Source organism: Balaenoptera acutorostrata, chromosome 3 (genome assembly GCF_949987535.1).
Source record: "Balaenoptera acutorostrata chromosome 3, mBalAcu1.1, whole genome shotgun sequence".
NCBI classification, from domain to species: domain Eukaryota; kingdom Metazoa; phylum Chordata; class Mammalia; order Artiodactyla; family Balaenopteridae; genus Balaenoptera; species Balaenoptera acutorostrata.
This window is the reverse complement of record NC_080066.1, coordinates 94,813,577-94,830,239: the sequence shown is the minus strand read 5'-3', so window position 1 is coordinate 94,830,239 and position 16,663 is coordinate 94,813,577. Positions and strand designations below refer to the sequence as shown.

Below are 16,663 nucleotides of genomic sequence, written 5' to 3'. Positions count from 1 at the left end.
TCAGCTTCTCTGTACACACCTCTCTTTGGATCCTGAAACTATGAGGGACAATGCTGTTCACGTCAGGTGCCAGAACCAGAGCCCACCAGATATGGATGCCTTCAAAGGAAAAGAAGCCACAGTCCAGGAGGACCCATGGGAGCTCAGCGCAAGACAGCACATGGCTCAGAAGGGAGCTGAGGAGCCGGACAAGCAAGGGCAAGTGATCCAGGATGTCAGCAACGTGGATCCCAAGACAGACTTTGAGGACCCCTTGGAACAGACACAATGTTCAGGTGTTGGAAATAACAGAGCTGCACAGGGAATCTGCATGCTCTGATGTCAGGCAAATGCATGCAATGTATGTTTTGGGAGGTCACCCTAAAATTCTGAACTGAACGTCATTTTAATGTCCTCCTTGTCCCTTGGAGTTGAGATGACTAATAGGGACTTAAGGCTTCATGCCCTCTATCAGTTTGATAGGGACAACAAAGATCCAAACAGTAATTTCTAAAGTTGTCTGAACCTTGTATCCTGCTCACTGCATAGTCAAGGAGCCTCCATTAGAGGTTGTTTCTGGGATGAGATGGGTGTTTCATGGGAGATTTCACAGTAGGATCTGGCATGGATATGGTCTGGAGATTTTTAAAAAGCCACGTACATCCACTTATTCAGAATGATAGCTTTTTATTTCAGGTTCAGAGAGACAGAGCCCAAAGTCTAAGAGGATCATATTCAGCTCACAGCTGCAGTTCTCAGATTTCACTGATGAGGCAGATTCTGACAAACCCAGCACTATTAGTGCCTACCTGCCCTCACACCATTAAAACTCTTAAAGCAATAATTTTGTTGTCAGGCTTTGTTGTTAATTTTTGAAATCCTTCTTCCCAATTCCCTTCTCCCAACCTGCCACTTAATAAGCAACCAGGAAACAGAACCAAGTTTCATTCACCGTTGTCTTAGTGAGCTCACACTGCTATAACATAAGCTGGGTGTCTTAACAAACCTTTATTTCTCACAGTTCTGGAGTCTGGGAAGCCCAAGATCAAGGTCCCACTTCCTGCCCTGTAGACTGCCACCTCCTTAGTGTACAGTTGACCCTTGAACAACGCAGGGGTTAGCAGTGGAATATCCAAGTATGACTTCACAGTCGGCCCTCAGTATACAGGGTTCCACATCCACGATTCAACCAACCAAGGATTGTATGGTACTATAGTAAGTATTTATTGAAAAAAAATCCATGTATAAGTGGACCCATGCTGTTCAAATCTCTGTTCAAGGGTCAACTGTATATTCACATGATGGAGAGACAGCTAACTCTCTGGTCTCTTCCTGTAAAGGCGTAATCCCATCATGACTCCACCCTCATGACCTCATCAAAACCTAAACACCTCCCAAGGCCCCATCTCCAAGTGCCATCACATTGAGGGTTAGGGCTTCAACATATGAATTGAAGGGTTGGAGAATGGGGAGGGTTTGGGGAGGGGGGAAAATTCAGTCCATAGCAAACATGATGTTCCTGGGACACAGTAATGTTACAAAATAAACTGAAGTGTTGCCCTGTGTGTTGCCTCTAGGTCAGGACACCTAGGCTTTGAAGAAAAGCTGGTTGCAGGTTCAAATCCCTAAGTTTTCTCACATAGGGTCCTATTTCTTATGACAAAATAATCAGATATTTGATAAAGAAGCTTCCAGAAAAAAATCTTAAAGGAGTTATCAGTAAAGTGTTGACTGATTTTTAGACCTCTTTTTTTCTACTATTATCAATTTTTTACCTTCAGTCAAAATTTGACCTGGATTGAGAAAAAGAGAAGATCTAGTCTTGTGACACCAGAGCAGGGAAATTTATGCTATCTTCTGAGTGTACCTAAAAAGCACTGCTAGCAAGGCTATTTGGAACAGACCTACATCTTTGACCTACTTTATGTTGCTGATTTTTATGCTTTTTCATGACATGGATGAACTATTTGGCAAAATGTTTATTTTGCAGCCTGTTTGCAAGTTTTCACTGGTGACAACACTTCTGACAGCTTCTCCAAGGATGCAGGGATATCTCTGAGCACCTCCATGAAGTTATCCCTTGCGTCTTCATCTAAGCAATGGGGCTTTGCCCAACCAGCCACCTCCTCAACAGATGAGGAACAACTACTACTGGTTAATCAGGACTGTTTCTGCAGAAATGGCCAGGAACAGGCATCTTATTGGGGAACTGGCCAAGCAATCAGAAGCATACCTGGACAGGCTAATTGTCCTTGGGGAACATGCTAATGCCCAGCGTGAACTTGCCAGTGTTCTCCATAGAGAATCAGTGCTTGCAATAAACCAACTGGCTACAACTACGGAAGGGGCAATAAGTGCTCTACAGCAATTTAATAAATCTTAGACCATTCTCTGAATCCTGGAAGGTCTTGACCAATAGCTGAGAGAGGTCCTTGCTCACTCCTCTAGGCCTTTTAGGTTAACTATTCCTTATAATATAGTAGAGAGACCTAGTTCCAGAGGACAAGCAAGATCTACCCATCATGGAGAAGTTGATGGGGTCATAATTTCCCTTATTAATACCCACCACCATTTAAATATGTGTTCGAGAGCTGTTCTGTTAACTCAGTCATAGTCTCTACTAGTTCTGGGTGAAATTTAAAAAAAAAAACTTTTAATGGAACTGTGATCATTCCACTGCTTGAATGTATAGACAAGGCTGTTTTTACCACCATGATTTTTATAACCTGTCTCATATTTTTGCCCTTGTGGCCAAAAAAACTAGACTTAGGGATGACGAACTACTGGGTTTTATTTTTATTCAGTATGGGAGAAATAAGATAGGAAAAGGGGATTTATGCTCTCCCAGATTATGAGAGGTGAGCCTCTGAATGAAAAACCAAGTAGAGACTTGTGGTACTAAAATGAACCTCCAAAAGGTATTCCTTTCTTTGAGGATTTATTTCATCTTCTCTGTGTAGGAGGACATTTACACATCTTAAATCTTTCTAGGGGAGCAAAACCCATGCTGTCTCACCTTATTTTAAATGTTTAATTTTATGTTTCTTCACTTATTTTACATAAATCCATCTTGCTGCAGTTTTTACTGCTATTCTCTAAATATTAACATTAAATAATTCTGAGTTTATGCAATCTAACTTCTGTAACAATGTATTTTTTATTGTCATTTTTAATCACTAATAGAGATTCAATAATTTATTTGTATATTATTTTAAAATAAATGTCCAAACAGGTCTCTAGAGAACAGAAATGTTTAGAAATTCTTAATGTTTTAGATAGAAGGATGTAACATTCATGTCCTGACTTTTTGACAGCCCAGTTTTGGTTGAAGAATTGGACAATAACTGGCAGTTAAGAAGCCCAGGGAAGTGGTTTATAAACTGTCACGCGCAGAGCCCTGAGGTTTCCGTAGAGGTGTCTCAGGACTCAGTGCAGGGAGGGGAGGGGGCTCAACCGTAGAGGCTCTGAGCCACTTCCTGCTGTCTTCAATCCAAGTAGCTTTACTTATTGGACTTCTGAGAGTCTGCTGCTGTTGATTTTTTAAGCCAGTAAAAACAGCATGAGCCAGATCATACAAGCAAATGTATACTAAGGTCTAAGGAAATTATGTGCTTGGAATATGAAGCTATGTTGATGATAATAAGAGATAAGAATGAATCTGGATATTGACTTTGCAAAGGGTTACCTATTGGCAAAATTGGTTTGCTTAATTAAGTTAAAATGAAAACAAAGTGGGGCTTTGACTCTGATTTGTATGTTTGCTTGCCTAGGCTTATTATAGGAAAAGCAGGGTTATTGCTACCTTCTCTCATATAATTAGGATTCTTTACTAGGCTGCAGCCTCAAGAACAGAACATATCAGACCAGTCTTTGGTTTAAAAAAATAAAAATTTTTTAAGAAAGTTATTTTACTAATAATGGGAGGATCTCTGAGTATATAAACTAAATGCAATTTGTTGATCACATATAAGCAGACAACCTGCGTGCCCTCTGCTTAGGATGTTCTTGCCCATTTTTGCCTACCCAAAGTCCTACTAATCCCTCAAGGCCCTGCTTAAGTCCCTCTTCCTCCAGAGAGATGTCCCAGAACCCCTCTTCTTACAGTCATCAATATTCCCCTTCCTTGTTCTCCCGCAGCACATGTCCTTGTCCTGTCTCAGCATTTATCATAAAACGCTTTACGGTTACTATATAGGTGTTGCCTCTAAATTGCACTCTCCCTAAGAGTTTAGCCATCCTTTTCACAGCAATCAGCACTTCGCAATATTAGATGCCAAATAAATGTTAGTTGAATTAAATTTGAGAGAGTAGTGGAAACTTATGTCTAACTTGGGAGGGAATACATAATCTAACAGGATTTCAGCCTTATATTTGGATACATTTTCAAATCTTAGAATTCTGATGGCACACTTGAAGTAAATCAAATATACAAATGAATATTAAACATATAAGCAGTAATTACAGTATGATTGGGGGTGGGGGAAAGGGGGAGGTGTTGGCCAAAGAGTACAAACTTCCAACTATAATAAGATGACTAACAGCATAGGGATTGTAGTTAATAATACTCTATTATATACTTGAAAGTTGCTAAGAGAGTAGATCTTAAATGTTCTCACCACAAAAAGGAAATGGTAATTATGTGACTTGATGCAGATGTTAGCTAATGCTATGGTGGTGATCATTTTTGCAATATATAAGTATCAAATCAAGGAGTTGTACAACTTAAACTTACACAACATGCCAATTATTTCTCAATAAAGCTGGGGAAAAAAATTATTATTGTGTGATCAGTACTACATCATAACCTTGTTTTAAGAATGTCTGTAGGGGCTTCCCTGGTGGCGCAGTGGTTGAGAATCTGCCTGCCAATGCAGGGGACACGGGTTCGCGCCCTGGTCTGGGAAGATCCCATATGCCGTGGAGCAACTGGGCCCGTGAGCCACAACTACTGAGCTTGCGCGTCTGGAGCCTGTGCTCCACAGCAAGAGAGGCCGCAACAGTGAGAGGCCCGCGCACCGCGATGAAGATTGGCCCCCGCTCGCCACAACTAGAGAAAGCCCTCGCACAGAAACGAAGACCCAACACAGCCAAAAATAAATAAATTTATAAAAAAAAAAAAAAAAAAAAAAAAAAAGAATGTCTGTAAAAGCAGCCACAGCCTATTTACCATTATTTACCTGGTCACTCTTCAGTGTCCTGTCACTGTTCAAGTGCCCTGACTACTCTCCTATATTCTGAAGAAGCAAGGTTCCAGTAACATCGTTTTGGGGGGGAGGGATTGTTTCTGTTTTTGCTTTTGTTTTTTGGTGCTGCATTAATATTATCCCTGCTTCCTATATCTTGCTTGCACCGCATCATACCTGTTCTGTGTGTTACCTCACACAGGCTACCCAGCTTAGCCTTTCGTTTAACAGACATTATAGAAACAATACGCAGACCCAGTTGTAACCAGAATTTGGCATCCTACGGTACTTAATGATTTGCAACCAGTGCAGCGTGGCACATCAGTTGAGAACCACTGGCTTAAGATATTTCCCTAATCTTGATGCCTCGTTTTGTAATCTAAATCCAGCCATCTCTGCCTCCAGAGTTTGTTGTTTGTTATTGTTTTATTTTTCAAAATCTGTATTGTCTTTATGATTCTATGTTGCTTCCATCTTTCATCGTAGGCAGTATTTAACCTAAATTCTCCACCCTCTTGAGAAAGCTGAGAATATCCCAGCCTCTAGAGAAAGTTCCCCAGACCTTAACCTAAGTGTACAGGAAGTGCCTTGATTTTAGCGCAGGAAGCCTTATTCATCTACAGTAGAGAACCCCAATGACCACCATTTTACTGTCTATTCTTTTCTATTCTGTGGCTTGTTACCCTTCATCTTTCGTTCAACTGGAATCCAGTTACTCTAGTTTTAACACCAAACTCTTATTCTTAAGATACCTGTGCTTTATCATAGATGCAGTGGGCCACATGTCCCAATTTTGCAAGGGCAGTTTCAGTTTATGCTTGTCATCCACCATCATTATTAATAGAGAGCCCTCTCACTCTTAACAGTCCTGGTCTGGACAATTATATGTTTGCCTAACCATAGAACACATAGGAGTTGTTTGTTTCTACTACAGGTAGAGCCAAGCAAGTACATATAGATTGGGGAGCCTTTCCTTCATGATTGCCGTTGTTCTCCAGTTTGCTTGGCCTATAATAATTTAAGCATAGTTTTCTAATTATCGTAATTTGTAGAACTGACCTGGGTAACCTGTTGAAACTAATCTCGTGTGTGTTCCCAGGTTCCTCTCCTGGCTGAAGTTTATGGTATAGAGGGAAATATTTTCAGGCTTAAAATCAATGAAGAAACACCCTTGAAACCCAGATATGAAGTTCCTGATGTCCTCACAAGCAAGCCAAGCCCTGTAAGGTAAGCCAAGAAACACGCTACCTTGGATACACCCTTAATATGTTCTTCTATCATACCTTGAGTAGCAGCTTTTGTATGAGACTCATATTTTGTTTCTTCAAAAATACAACCATTTGCAGAGTTAGTTTTCAGTTATTTGGGGATAAATTTATCCATTTTGATGTTATCCATTCTGTACTCTCTTCCTCCACCATTTGACTCATCAGCACTTATTAATGGGGAGAAGCAGAGCTTCTGATCTTCTCTCCTCCTCACAAAGTAAGCGGTTTATCAGCCAGACTTTGGGAGCAAGCAGGAGAGCTGTTTAATTGACTCACTCAGATGAGCAGCAGGGCTCCAGAGATCCAATGTACTAGCCAAACTCCCATGCTTACAGTAATTTATACAGTTAGACTGACTCACTTTTAATTAACGGCAGTCTCAGAAGTCTAACGTGTAATCTGTCTTAGAGTCAGAGATAAATTAATAATCAGTTTCTAGGTGGAAAAAAAATCTTTGGGGATTAAAGCATTTTTCATATACCTGCAGAATCTGCATCAATTCTCAGCACATTTTCCGGTGATATTTTAACTTGGTTCTGTCTGTTGGTTTGTTATTTTCTTTATATCATGTCACTAAGGGAATATAAGATTATGCCAGATGCTTTAATTTTCACTACATTATTATCATAGTTTTATGTAGATTATTTTTTCCATGAAAATCTAATAAAAAGTTAATAAATTATGGGACTTCCCTGGTGGTCCAGTGGTAAAGAGTCCGCCTTCCAATGCAGGGGACGCAGGTTCGATCCTTGGTCAGGGAACTAAGATCCCACATGCCGCAGGGCAGCTAAGCCTGCATGCCACAACTACAGAGCCCATGCGCTCTGGAGCCCACACGCCGCAACTAGAGAGAAGTTCACGTGCTGCAGTGAAGAGCCTGCGCACCGCAACAAAAGAGCCCACATGCCACAAAAGAGATCCTGCGTGTTGCAATTAAGACCTGACACAGCCAAAAAAAAAAGTTCATAAATTATAAGGAGAAATTAATTTAGCTATGCTAGAACTATCATAAATTTAAAATATATCACTGAGCCACTACTATATGCTAAGAACTTAGGAAATAAGGATTAAAAAGGGACTATTCTCATGGCTTTGCAGTTTGGCAAATGAGAGAAAGAGAGAGAGAGAGTGTGTGTATGTGTGTGTGTGTGTGTGTGTGTGTGTGTGTATTTCCTCTTGGTCACATTACATTATTTTTTACTCTCCTGGACGATTCATTTTACTAGTAGACCTTTAACATTTTTACATCTGTGTTCATAAGTAACATTAGTCTATAGTTTTTCTGTGCTATCTTTGCCAGGTTTTGGAGTCAGGGTGTTATTCGCATTGTGTAGTAAATATGGTATATTAGTTTTGCTTCTATTTCAGCCTTTTTCTAGAGGACCTTTGGCTACTGTAGTAACTAAAAACTACATTTCTCCATTTCCCAGACTCCCATGTAGCTAGTTTCTGATGTAATTCAGATTCCACCAATCAGATGCACTTAGAGTTATCTTGATTTCAGAACTGAGTCTCCCATTTTGTTGGTGTGCATCAGCAGCTATAGAATGACACTAGAGCCACTAGTTAGGGCAGTGGTTTCCCGATCTCTGGATTGCAGCTAAGTTGGCATGATCCTGGAGCCCAGCAGTTGCCACATTGACTTCTGATTACCCAGCTTCCTGATTCCAGCTGAGAGAGAAGTTCTGTTGGCCTGCAGTTATGCAGTATTTTTCTAGGAGTCATTACTGGACACTCAGCCAGGAACCTGCTACCTCAAACCTTCCATGATGTTGTAAGCTAATAATTCCTCCATATTAAGTCATTTACTTTCTGGTTGTCATACATGCCCACTTTCTGGAGAGTTTTTATCATAAATGGGTGTTGAATTTTGTCAAAAGCTTTTTCTGCATCTATCGAGATTATCATATGGTTTTTCTCCTTAAATTTGTTAATATGGTGTATCACATTGATTGATTTCTGTATATTGAAGAATCCTTGCATTCCTGGGATAAACCCCAGTTGATCATGGCATATGATCCTCTCAGTGTGCTGTTGGATTCTGTTTGCTAGTATTTTGTGGAGGATTTTTGCATCTATGTTCATCAGTGGTATTGGCCTGTAATTTTCTCTTTTTTTGATATCTTTGTTTGGTTTTGGTATCAGGATGATGGTGGCCTCATAGAATGAGTTTGGGAGTGTTCCTCCCTCTGCTATATTTTGGAAGAATATGAGAAGGATAGGTGTTAGCTCTTCTCTAAATGTTTGATAGAATTCACCTGTGAAGCCATCTGGCCCTGGGCTTTTGTTTGTTGGAAGATTTTTAATCACAGTTTCAATTTCAGTGCTTGTGATTGGTCTGTTCATATCTTCTATTTCTTCCTGGTTCAGTCTTGGGAGTTTGTACTTTTCTAAGCATTTGTCCATTTCTTCCAGGTTGTCCATTTTATTGGTTTATAGTTGCTTATGGTATTCTCTCATGATCCTTTGTATTTCTGCAGTGCCAGTTGTTACTTCTCCTTTTTCATTTTTAATTCTGTTGATTTGAGTCTCGTTTTTTTCCTGATGATAGACCTAGGGATTTTAAGTGCTGTCTCTGAGCTTATTTAACTCCTGGGGATCCAAAGCATCCTAAAAGTCTACGTGTCAGATTGGGCTGTTGGAAGTCAGTTGATAAATAAACAAAAGTTTCACCTTTCCATCTCACTTTGGACTGAGTGAATCAATAACCCAATCTGTGGGCTTCCCTGGTGGCGCAGTGGTTGAGAATCTGCCTGCCAATGCAGGAGACACGGGTTCGAGCCCTGGTCTGGGAAGATCCCACATGCCGCGGAGCAACTCGGCCCGTGAGCCACAACTACTGAGCCTGCGCGTCTGGAGCCTGTGCTCCACAACAAGAGAGGCCACGACAGTGAGAGGCCCACGCACCGCGATGAAGAGTGGCCCCCGCTTGCTGCAACTAGAGAAAGCCCTCGCACAGGAATGAAGACCCAACACAGCCAAAAATAAATAATAAAAATAAATAATAATAAATTAAAAAGTTAAAAAAAAAATAACCCAATCTGTGTTATTTCCTCAGTTTCTGAGTGTAGGGTTGGAACGAGAAAGAAAAGCAAAATGTTTAAATTCTATGCACCAACTTGTTACTAGACTGTCCAGACCAAAGTAATAATGATGATGAGAGCTAACATTTACTGAGCGCTTATTATGTGCCAGACTCTGTGCCAAGTGCTTTACATGTGTGATCTCATTTCATCCTCTCAAAAAGTTCTATTTGTTCTTGCTTTTATCATTTCCACTTTACAGATGAGGAAACCAAGAACTAGAAAGATTAACTTGTCCACAGTTATACACCTAGTGCGTGGGAGAGCTATGTTTAGTCCAGGCTTTCTGACACCAAAGCCCGTGCTCTCAATTACAGCTCTCTACTGCCTTATCTGTGCTATGTCACATGAATGTTGATTTACTAATTTGAATTGAGAATTGCATTGAGCCATGTAAACCTATAGCAATTTATTTTTCTCTTCCTGCCTTGTTTTCCAGGCTGATTTCATGCTCAGGGGATACAGGCAGTCTCGTATTGGCAAATGGAAAAGGAGATCTGAAGTGTCGCATCACAGCAAACCCATTCAAGATAGACTTGGTATCTGAAGAAGAGGTTGTGATGAGCATAAACTCCCTGGGCCAATTGTACTTTGAGCAGCTGCAGATTCCTCCCAAGCAAAGGTATTTTTGCACATTACTTAACACATAAAGAACTTAAGAAAACCTGATTGTGAATACCAGTTGCCTAAATAGATAATACATCACCATAGAAAACTGGTTTGGCTTATTTGCTGGGATATTGTTCTGAGAAATTTCATCTTTTCACCTGTGCAGGTGAATGCAGGCTTGATGACAAAAATTATTCTCAGACATTTGTGAAGATGACACTCTTAACACATCCTATATGTTTGACTGAGGACATTCTCTACCCTACACATCCTTCTAAAAAAGCATCCTGTTAACTTTTTTTTTTTAAATAAATTTATTTATTTATTTTTGGCTGCATTGGGTCTCCGTTGCTGTGCACAGGCTTTCTCTAGTTGCGGCGAGCAGGGGCTACTCTTCATTGCGGTGAACAGGCCTCTCATTGCGGTGGCTTCTCTTGTTGCGGAGCACGGGCTCTAGGCAAACGGGCTTCAGTAGTTGCAGCACGCGGGCTCAGCAGTTGTGGCTCCCAGGCTCTAGAGCCCAGGCTCAGCAGTTGTGGCGCACAGGCCTAGTGGCTCCGCGGCATGTGGGATCTTCCCGGACCAGGGCTTGAACCCATGTCCCCTACATTGGCAGGCAGATTCTTAACCACTGTGCCACCAGGGAAGCCCACACCCTGTTAACTTGATAGGTGCTAATGTGAACTAACATGTCTTCAGAATTTCATTTTACCTCCTTAGAATAACATGAGTTACCTTAGACTTGAATAGTTGTCCAGGAATTTTCTGGAACCAACCATTTGATCAAAGCTGTTTGTGTGTGGGTCGCATGAACTGGAAGATAGTAGTAGAAGGAGATTCTTCTTCCATTTTTACCAATATTGTCTTTAAATTCTCCAGTCTTTTTATTTTTACCCAAATAATGAACATCTTATATGAGCTACAGAAAGCATTCAACATAGTGATTTTTTTCATAGTTTCAACTTATTTCTATTTTAAAATTTTAATATTAAAAAATCTTATTTTGGGACTTCCCTGGTGGTGTAGTGGTTAAGAATCCACTTGCCAATGCAGGGGATGCGGGTTCGAGCCCTGGTTCAGGAAGATCCCACATGCCATGGAGCAACTAAGCCCATGTGCCACAACTGCTGAGCCTGCACACTACAACTACTGAAGCCCACGCACCTAGAGCCCATGCTCTGCAACAAGAGAAGCCACCGCAATGAGAAGCCCACACACCGCAACGAAGAGTAACCCCTGCTCGCCGCAACTAGAGAAAAGCCCGCGTGCATCAACGAAGACCCAACGCAGCCAAAAATAAATAAATAAATAAATAAATTTAAAAAATATAAACGACTTATTTTATCACAGAAATGTGTTCATTGAAGGAAAAATAGAAAATATTGAAAAGAAGAAAAATTAAAATACCCATAATCCTGCCACCTACTCTGTTACTGCCTTATGAATATAATTCAATTACTTTTTTTGACTGAAAATACTAATAGCATAAAAAATCCCTGTGTATTTGTTATTTATATTTAATTCATTATTTATTTATATTTAAAGCATTAATATTTAAAACATTTTTTTCCTTTTACTAAACTCCCACTATTTTTGTTTTATTTTGTTTTAGAGGTGATATCTAAGTTGGGCTTTTTAATTTTTATCTATTTTTTTAATAAGCACATTGTACAAAGGTGTATATACACAGGGAGATCAGCTCGGTGCTTTGTGATGACCTAGAGGGATGGGATAGGGAGGGTGGGAAGGAGGTTCAAGAGGGAGGGGATATGGGGATATATGTATACATATAGCTGATTCACTTTGTTGTACAGCAGAAACTAACACAACATTGTAAGGCATTTATACTCCAATAAAGATGTGAAAAAGAAAGGTGTATATAGTGAAAAGTCTCCCTCACCATTTGTCCTTGAGCTACCTCATTCCATCCTTGAAAGTAATCAGTGTTTCCAGTTTTCTATGTATCCTTCCAGAGATAATTTATGCCTATACAATATGACTAATGTATTCTTTGTTTTTTCCTTTGCTGACACAAATGATATCATCTTTACACATTATTCTGTACCTTGCTTTTTTTTCCCTTTACCAATGTGGTAGTTTCTAATTTCTTTAAAACAGCTACATAGTTTCTATTATATGGTTACACTGTGATTCATTTAGTTAATCCCTGCTAGTAGACTTTAAAGTTGTTTCTGATACTGTTTTACAACTACTTACTTCATGAATAACCTTGTATATGTGTCATTTTGCATACATGCAAGTATATCCATAGACCAGAGTCATAGAAGTATAATTTCTGATCAAATGGTTTGTACATCTGTACTTTTGATAGATGTTTCCAAATTGCCTCCCATAGAGGTTGTGTACTAGTTTATATTTCCATTATTTGTATTTATCTTTGTGCTAGGAAAATTAGATTAACCACTTGGAAAAAAAATGTAAGTTAGGTCCTAACCTCAGAACATTAGCAAAAATGAATTCCAGATAAATAAAAATAAAGCACACAAAAAATAAAAATAGGAAAAAAGGGCTTCCCTGGTGGCGCAGTGGTTGGTCATCTGCCTGCCAATGCAGGGGACACGGGTTCGAGCCCTGGTTTGGGAAGATCCCACATGCCGCGGAGCAACTAGGCCCGTGAGCCACAATTACTGAGCCTGCGCGTCTGGAGCCTGTGCTCCGCAAAGGGAGAGGCCGCGATAGTGAGAGGCCCGCGCACCGCGATGAAGAGTGGCCCCCGCTTGCCACAACTAGAGAAAGCCCTCGCACAGACACAAAGACCCAACACAGCCATAAATAAATAAATAAATACATAAAATAAAAAGATAAATAAAATGCAGTAATTTTTAAAAAAATAGGAAAAAATGTAGAATTAAAAAAATCTTATTAGTGTGAGAAAAACTGAAGAACCATAAGGAAAAAGATTGATTGATTCAATTACTTAGAAATTTTAAACTTTAAAATTTATTATAACCGCAAAAACAAAATACAAACAAACAAAAAAACTTGAACAAAATGAAAAGGCAAGGACTTGTAATTTCCAGTCTGGCACGTGAGGAGCTCCGAAGTTGCCACAAACAAGAATGAAACGTCAATCAAAAAAAAAAAAATTACTCAAAATACAATATAGACCTAAATGTAAAACCTAAAACTATAAAACTTCTAGACAACAATGAAGAAAATCTTGAAACCTTGAATCAGGCAAAGTGTCTTAGATATTACACCAAAAGCATGATCCACAAAAGAAAAAATGGGTTAAATGGACATAACCAAAAGTAAAACTGCCTGCCCATTCAAAGGCTATATGAAGAGAATGAAAAGATAATTCATAGACTAAGAGAAAATATTTGCAAAGTATATATATAATAAAGAAGTTGTATGTATTGATATAATATAGAAAGAACTCTCAAAATTTAAGAAAATAATCTAATAAACAAAAGATTTAAACAGATATTTCACGAAGAAGATATACAAGTGACAAATAAGCACTTGAAAAATATGTTCAATGCCAGTAGTCATTAGGGAATTGCAAATTAAAACAACAGTGACGTACTACCACACACCTATTAGAATGGCTAAAGTTTAACAGGCCGACCATATTGTTAATGTAAATTGACCAAATAAAATTATATCCTTCTTAGCAGGAGCTGATAAACTGACACTGGGCTTGGAAATGTAAAAAAAATTTTCTATAGACGGGGTGAACTGAAACCAGGGAAGAGTGAGTTCACTAGACGGGGGGAACATGGCTATTTGGAGTGAAAGGTCAGTCCACAGCATGGTAATAACACTAATGTGTATATTCACAACAAAGTAATGTTACTACATTTAATAGACAGCACCAAAAAGTAGACATACTGGGGACAAAAGTTCCCTGATATAAATGGCTGCCTAGACTTATTATCCTTGTGGATCCTTGGGAGGCATTCTTTGAGACCAAATTGAGACTGGTCCCTGGGCAGAATGTTGCCTCTGCCTGTTGAACATTCATGCTGCAGGAAGAGGTAATGAGCCTTATTCTAAGTACGGGTGTACCTTGTACTTGTGTAATATCCTGAAGGAGAATCATAGTTTACATGCAATCTTGCAATCTTCTGCTATGAAAAGTGTTTATTTTGCCTTTTTCAATATATTTGCTTGACTTAGGCACTTTGAACAAGGAAAAGAAAAATAAAACACCTCTGAACTCTGATCTTTCACTGCTTTTGTACATTCTGATTGTGAAGTCGAGGGTAAAGATGTTCAAAAACCCATGGGGAATTTATATGCCTTCAGAATATTGTGCCTGTTCTAATATGATGAGCTTTTAAAACACTTCGTTAAAACATTAACCAATTTGTGTAACTGTATAGATACTCAGCTAATTTTGAATGCTGCTGATGGCATAACTATATATAAATATAAATATACATTTTTATATCCAAAAATATATTCTTGTGTGCTGCTTTTCCTACCTGGTGATGTTATTTCATATAATGAAGATTGTTTTCTTTTTTACTAACTCATTTCAAAGAGAAAGAATTTTACTTATAAGCAAGCTGTTTTTCCCCCAAACATTCCAAGACAATTCTTTTTCCTCTTTGTTTTTTTCATCCAATAAATGATAGTATTATGATCTTTAAAAAAGAAAATAGCAGAGCAGTTTTTCAGTTATCTGAAACTCTGTCTCCTGGGCTGCAGTCCTCATTTTGCCCCCAATAAAACTTAACTCCTGACTCTCAAAAAAAAAAAGAAAATAGGAGTAGTTATATTAATTTCAGAAAGAGCTAACTTCAAAACAGGGAAAGTTATCAGGGATAAAGAAGGCCATTATGTAATGATAAAGGGGTCATTCTTTGAGAAAACATAACAATCAACAAACCTTAATGTGTATGTGCCTGATAACAAAGCATCAAAATACTTGAGGCAAGAATGACAGAACTGCAATTAGAAGTAGATGAATCCACTATTATAATTAGAGACCTTAACACCCTTCTATCAGGAATGGACAGATTCAGCAGGGAGAAGATCAATAAGGACATATTCTAATTCAAAAGCACCATCAATCAACTGGCTATAATTGACATCTATAGTCTCCCTCATCCAACAACAGTAGAATACACATTCTTCTCAAGCTCACACGGAACATTCACCAAGACCATATTTTGTGTCATAAAACACACCTTAACAAATTTAAACGAATGGAAATCATACAACGCCAGCTCTCAGACCACAATGCAATTAAACTAGAAATCAACAACAGAAAGCTGGAAAATTCCAAAATACTTGAAGATTAAACAACATGCTTCTTAATAACTTGAAGAAGAAATCTAAAAAGAAAGAAAGGAAAAGATTTCAAACTAAATGAAAATTAAAATACAACATCAAAATTTGTAGGATGCAGCAAAAGCAGTGCTTAGAGGGAAATTTGTAGCATTGAATGCAAATATTAGGGGGGGCAGATGCATTTGAAGAGAGGCACATAGGAACTCCAAAAGAACAAGTCATTTCTGTTGCTTATGCTCACTGGTAGGTTCAGAATTGTTCACTTTAGTATTATTCTTTAAACTCTGTACGTACATTATATACTCTTCTATATGCATGCTGCATTTTACACTAAAGAAAAAAATTAATGTATAATGAGTATGAATAGACAATTCACAGAACTAGAAATACCATTTAATGTATAAAAAGGTAGTCTGCATCATTAATGGTATAAGTTCAAATTGAAATGCATTATCTTTTCTAAAATTTTAGATTGGCAAAGAGTTAAAAAAAATCCATGAAGTCTAGTATTGTTAAGAATGGGAAGAAATATGCACTCAAATACAACTATAGGTGTTAGAATAAGTTGTCATCATCCTGCAAGACAGTGCATCATGTTGCTCCATTCTAGGGTAATATTGCGCGAGAGAAACTGTGTTCTACCTTGCTTATGTTTTGTTTAAATACTATGAACATGTATTACATTTATAATAAAAAAACTGATTAATGTATTTTTAAAAGAGTTAACAAGAAAATTCAAATCTATCTACATTTTATAAGAAATCAAGCTGTTGGATTAATGTTCATCATAAATGTTTAATTTCGTAAATTTATTTTTATAATGATGTTATTTTTAATAAGTTAAAGAATATAATTTATGGGGTCTCAATATTTGGAAATGAAAATCTTTATCATTGAACAAATTGTCAGTCTTGCCATGAGTGAAACAACTTTATATTACAGCAGAGCTACCAAGGAAAATGAGGAGGATACATCAGATGACACCACTCAGGTAATCTACATAGAGTAATTTATCTTTTTAAAATGTTTTTCACTATCATCATCATTATGTGGAATATAATGGGTCTGTTCTTCCCTTATACAGGTGGGTAGTTGGTAAATGCTTTACTACATATAAATGGGACCTCCTGTAGGCCAGGCACTGTTCAAGGAATTGGTGCTGTATCATCAAACTAATCAGATTCCCTCATTATCATGGAGCTTACATTCTTCTAAGTCACATTAACTTTTTTGGACTTTTAAGAGCAAAGGAGAACTATGGAAAGGTCTTAAGCAGCAG

General features: G+C 38.4%; 1 protein-coding gene across 9 annotated transcripts in view; it reads left to right on the top strand.

Moving 5' to 3' along the window:
• Positions 1-16,663, top strand: part of LOC103005791 (calpain-3) — a 128,703-nt gene that overhangs the window by 7,416 nt on the left and 104,624 nt on the right. For 6 of the 9 annotated variants that reach the window (XR_009007794.1, XR_009007795.1, XM_057544756.1 and 3 more), the window contains 3 exons: positions 6,262-6,389; positions 9,953-10,135; positions 16,327-16,375. Coding sequence is in view for 7 of the 9 variants with exons in the window: in XM_057544756.1 (XP_057400739.1) it covers positions 6,262-6,389; positions 9,953-10,135; positions 16,327-16,375 (360 nt within the window). In the remaining 2 variants the exon portion in view is untranslated. Of the gene's footprint in view, positions 1-1,969; positions 4,756-6,261; positions 6,390-9,952; positions 10,136-16,326; positions 16,376-16,663 lie in introns of those variants that run through there. The other 3 variants (XM_007173607.3, XM_007173614.3, XM_057544757.1) reach the window with 2 other exon arrangements.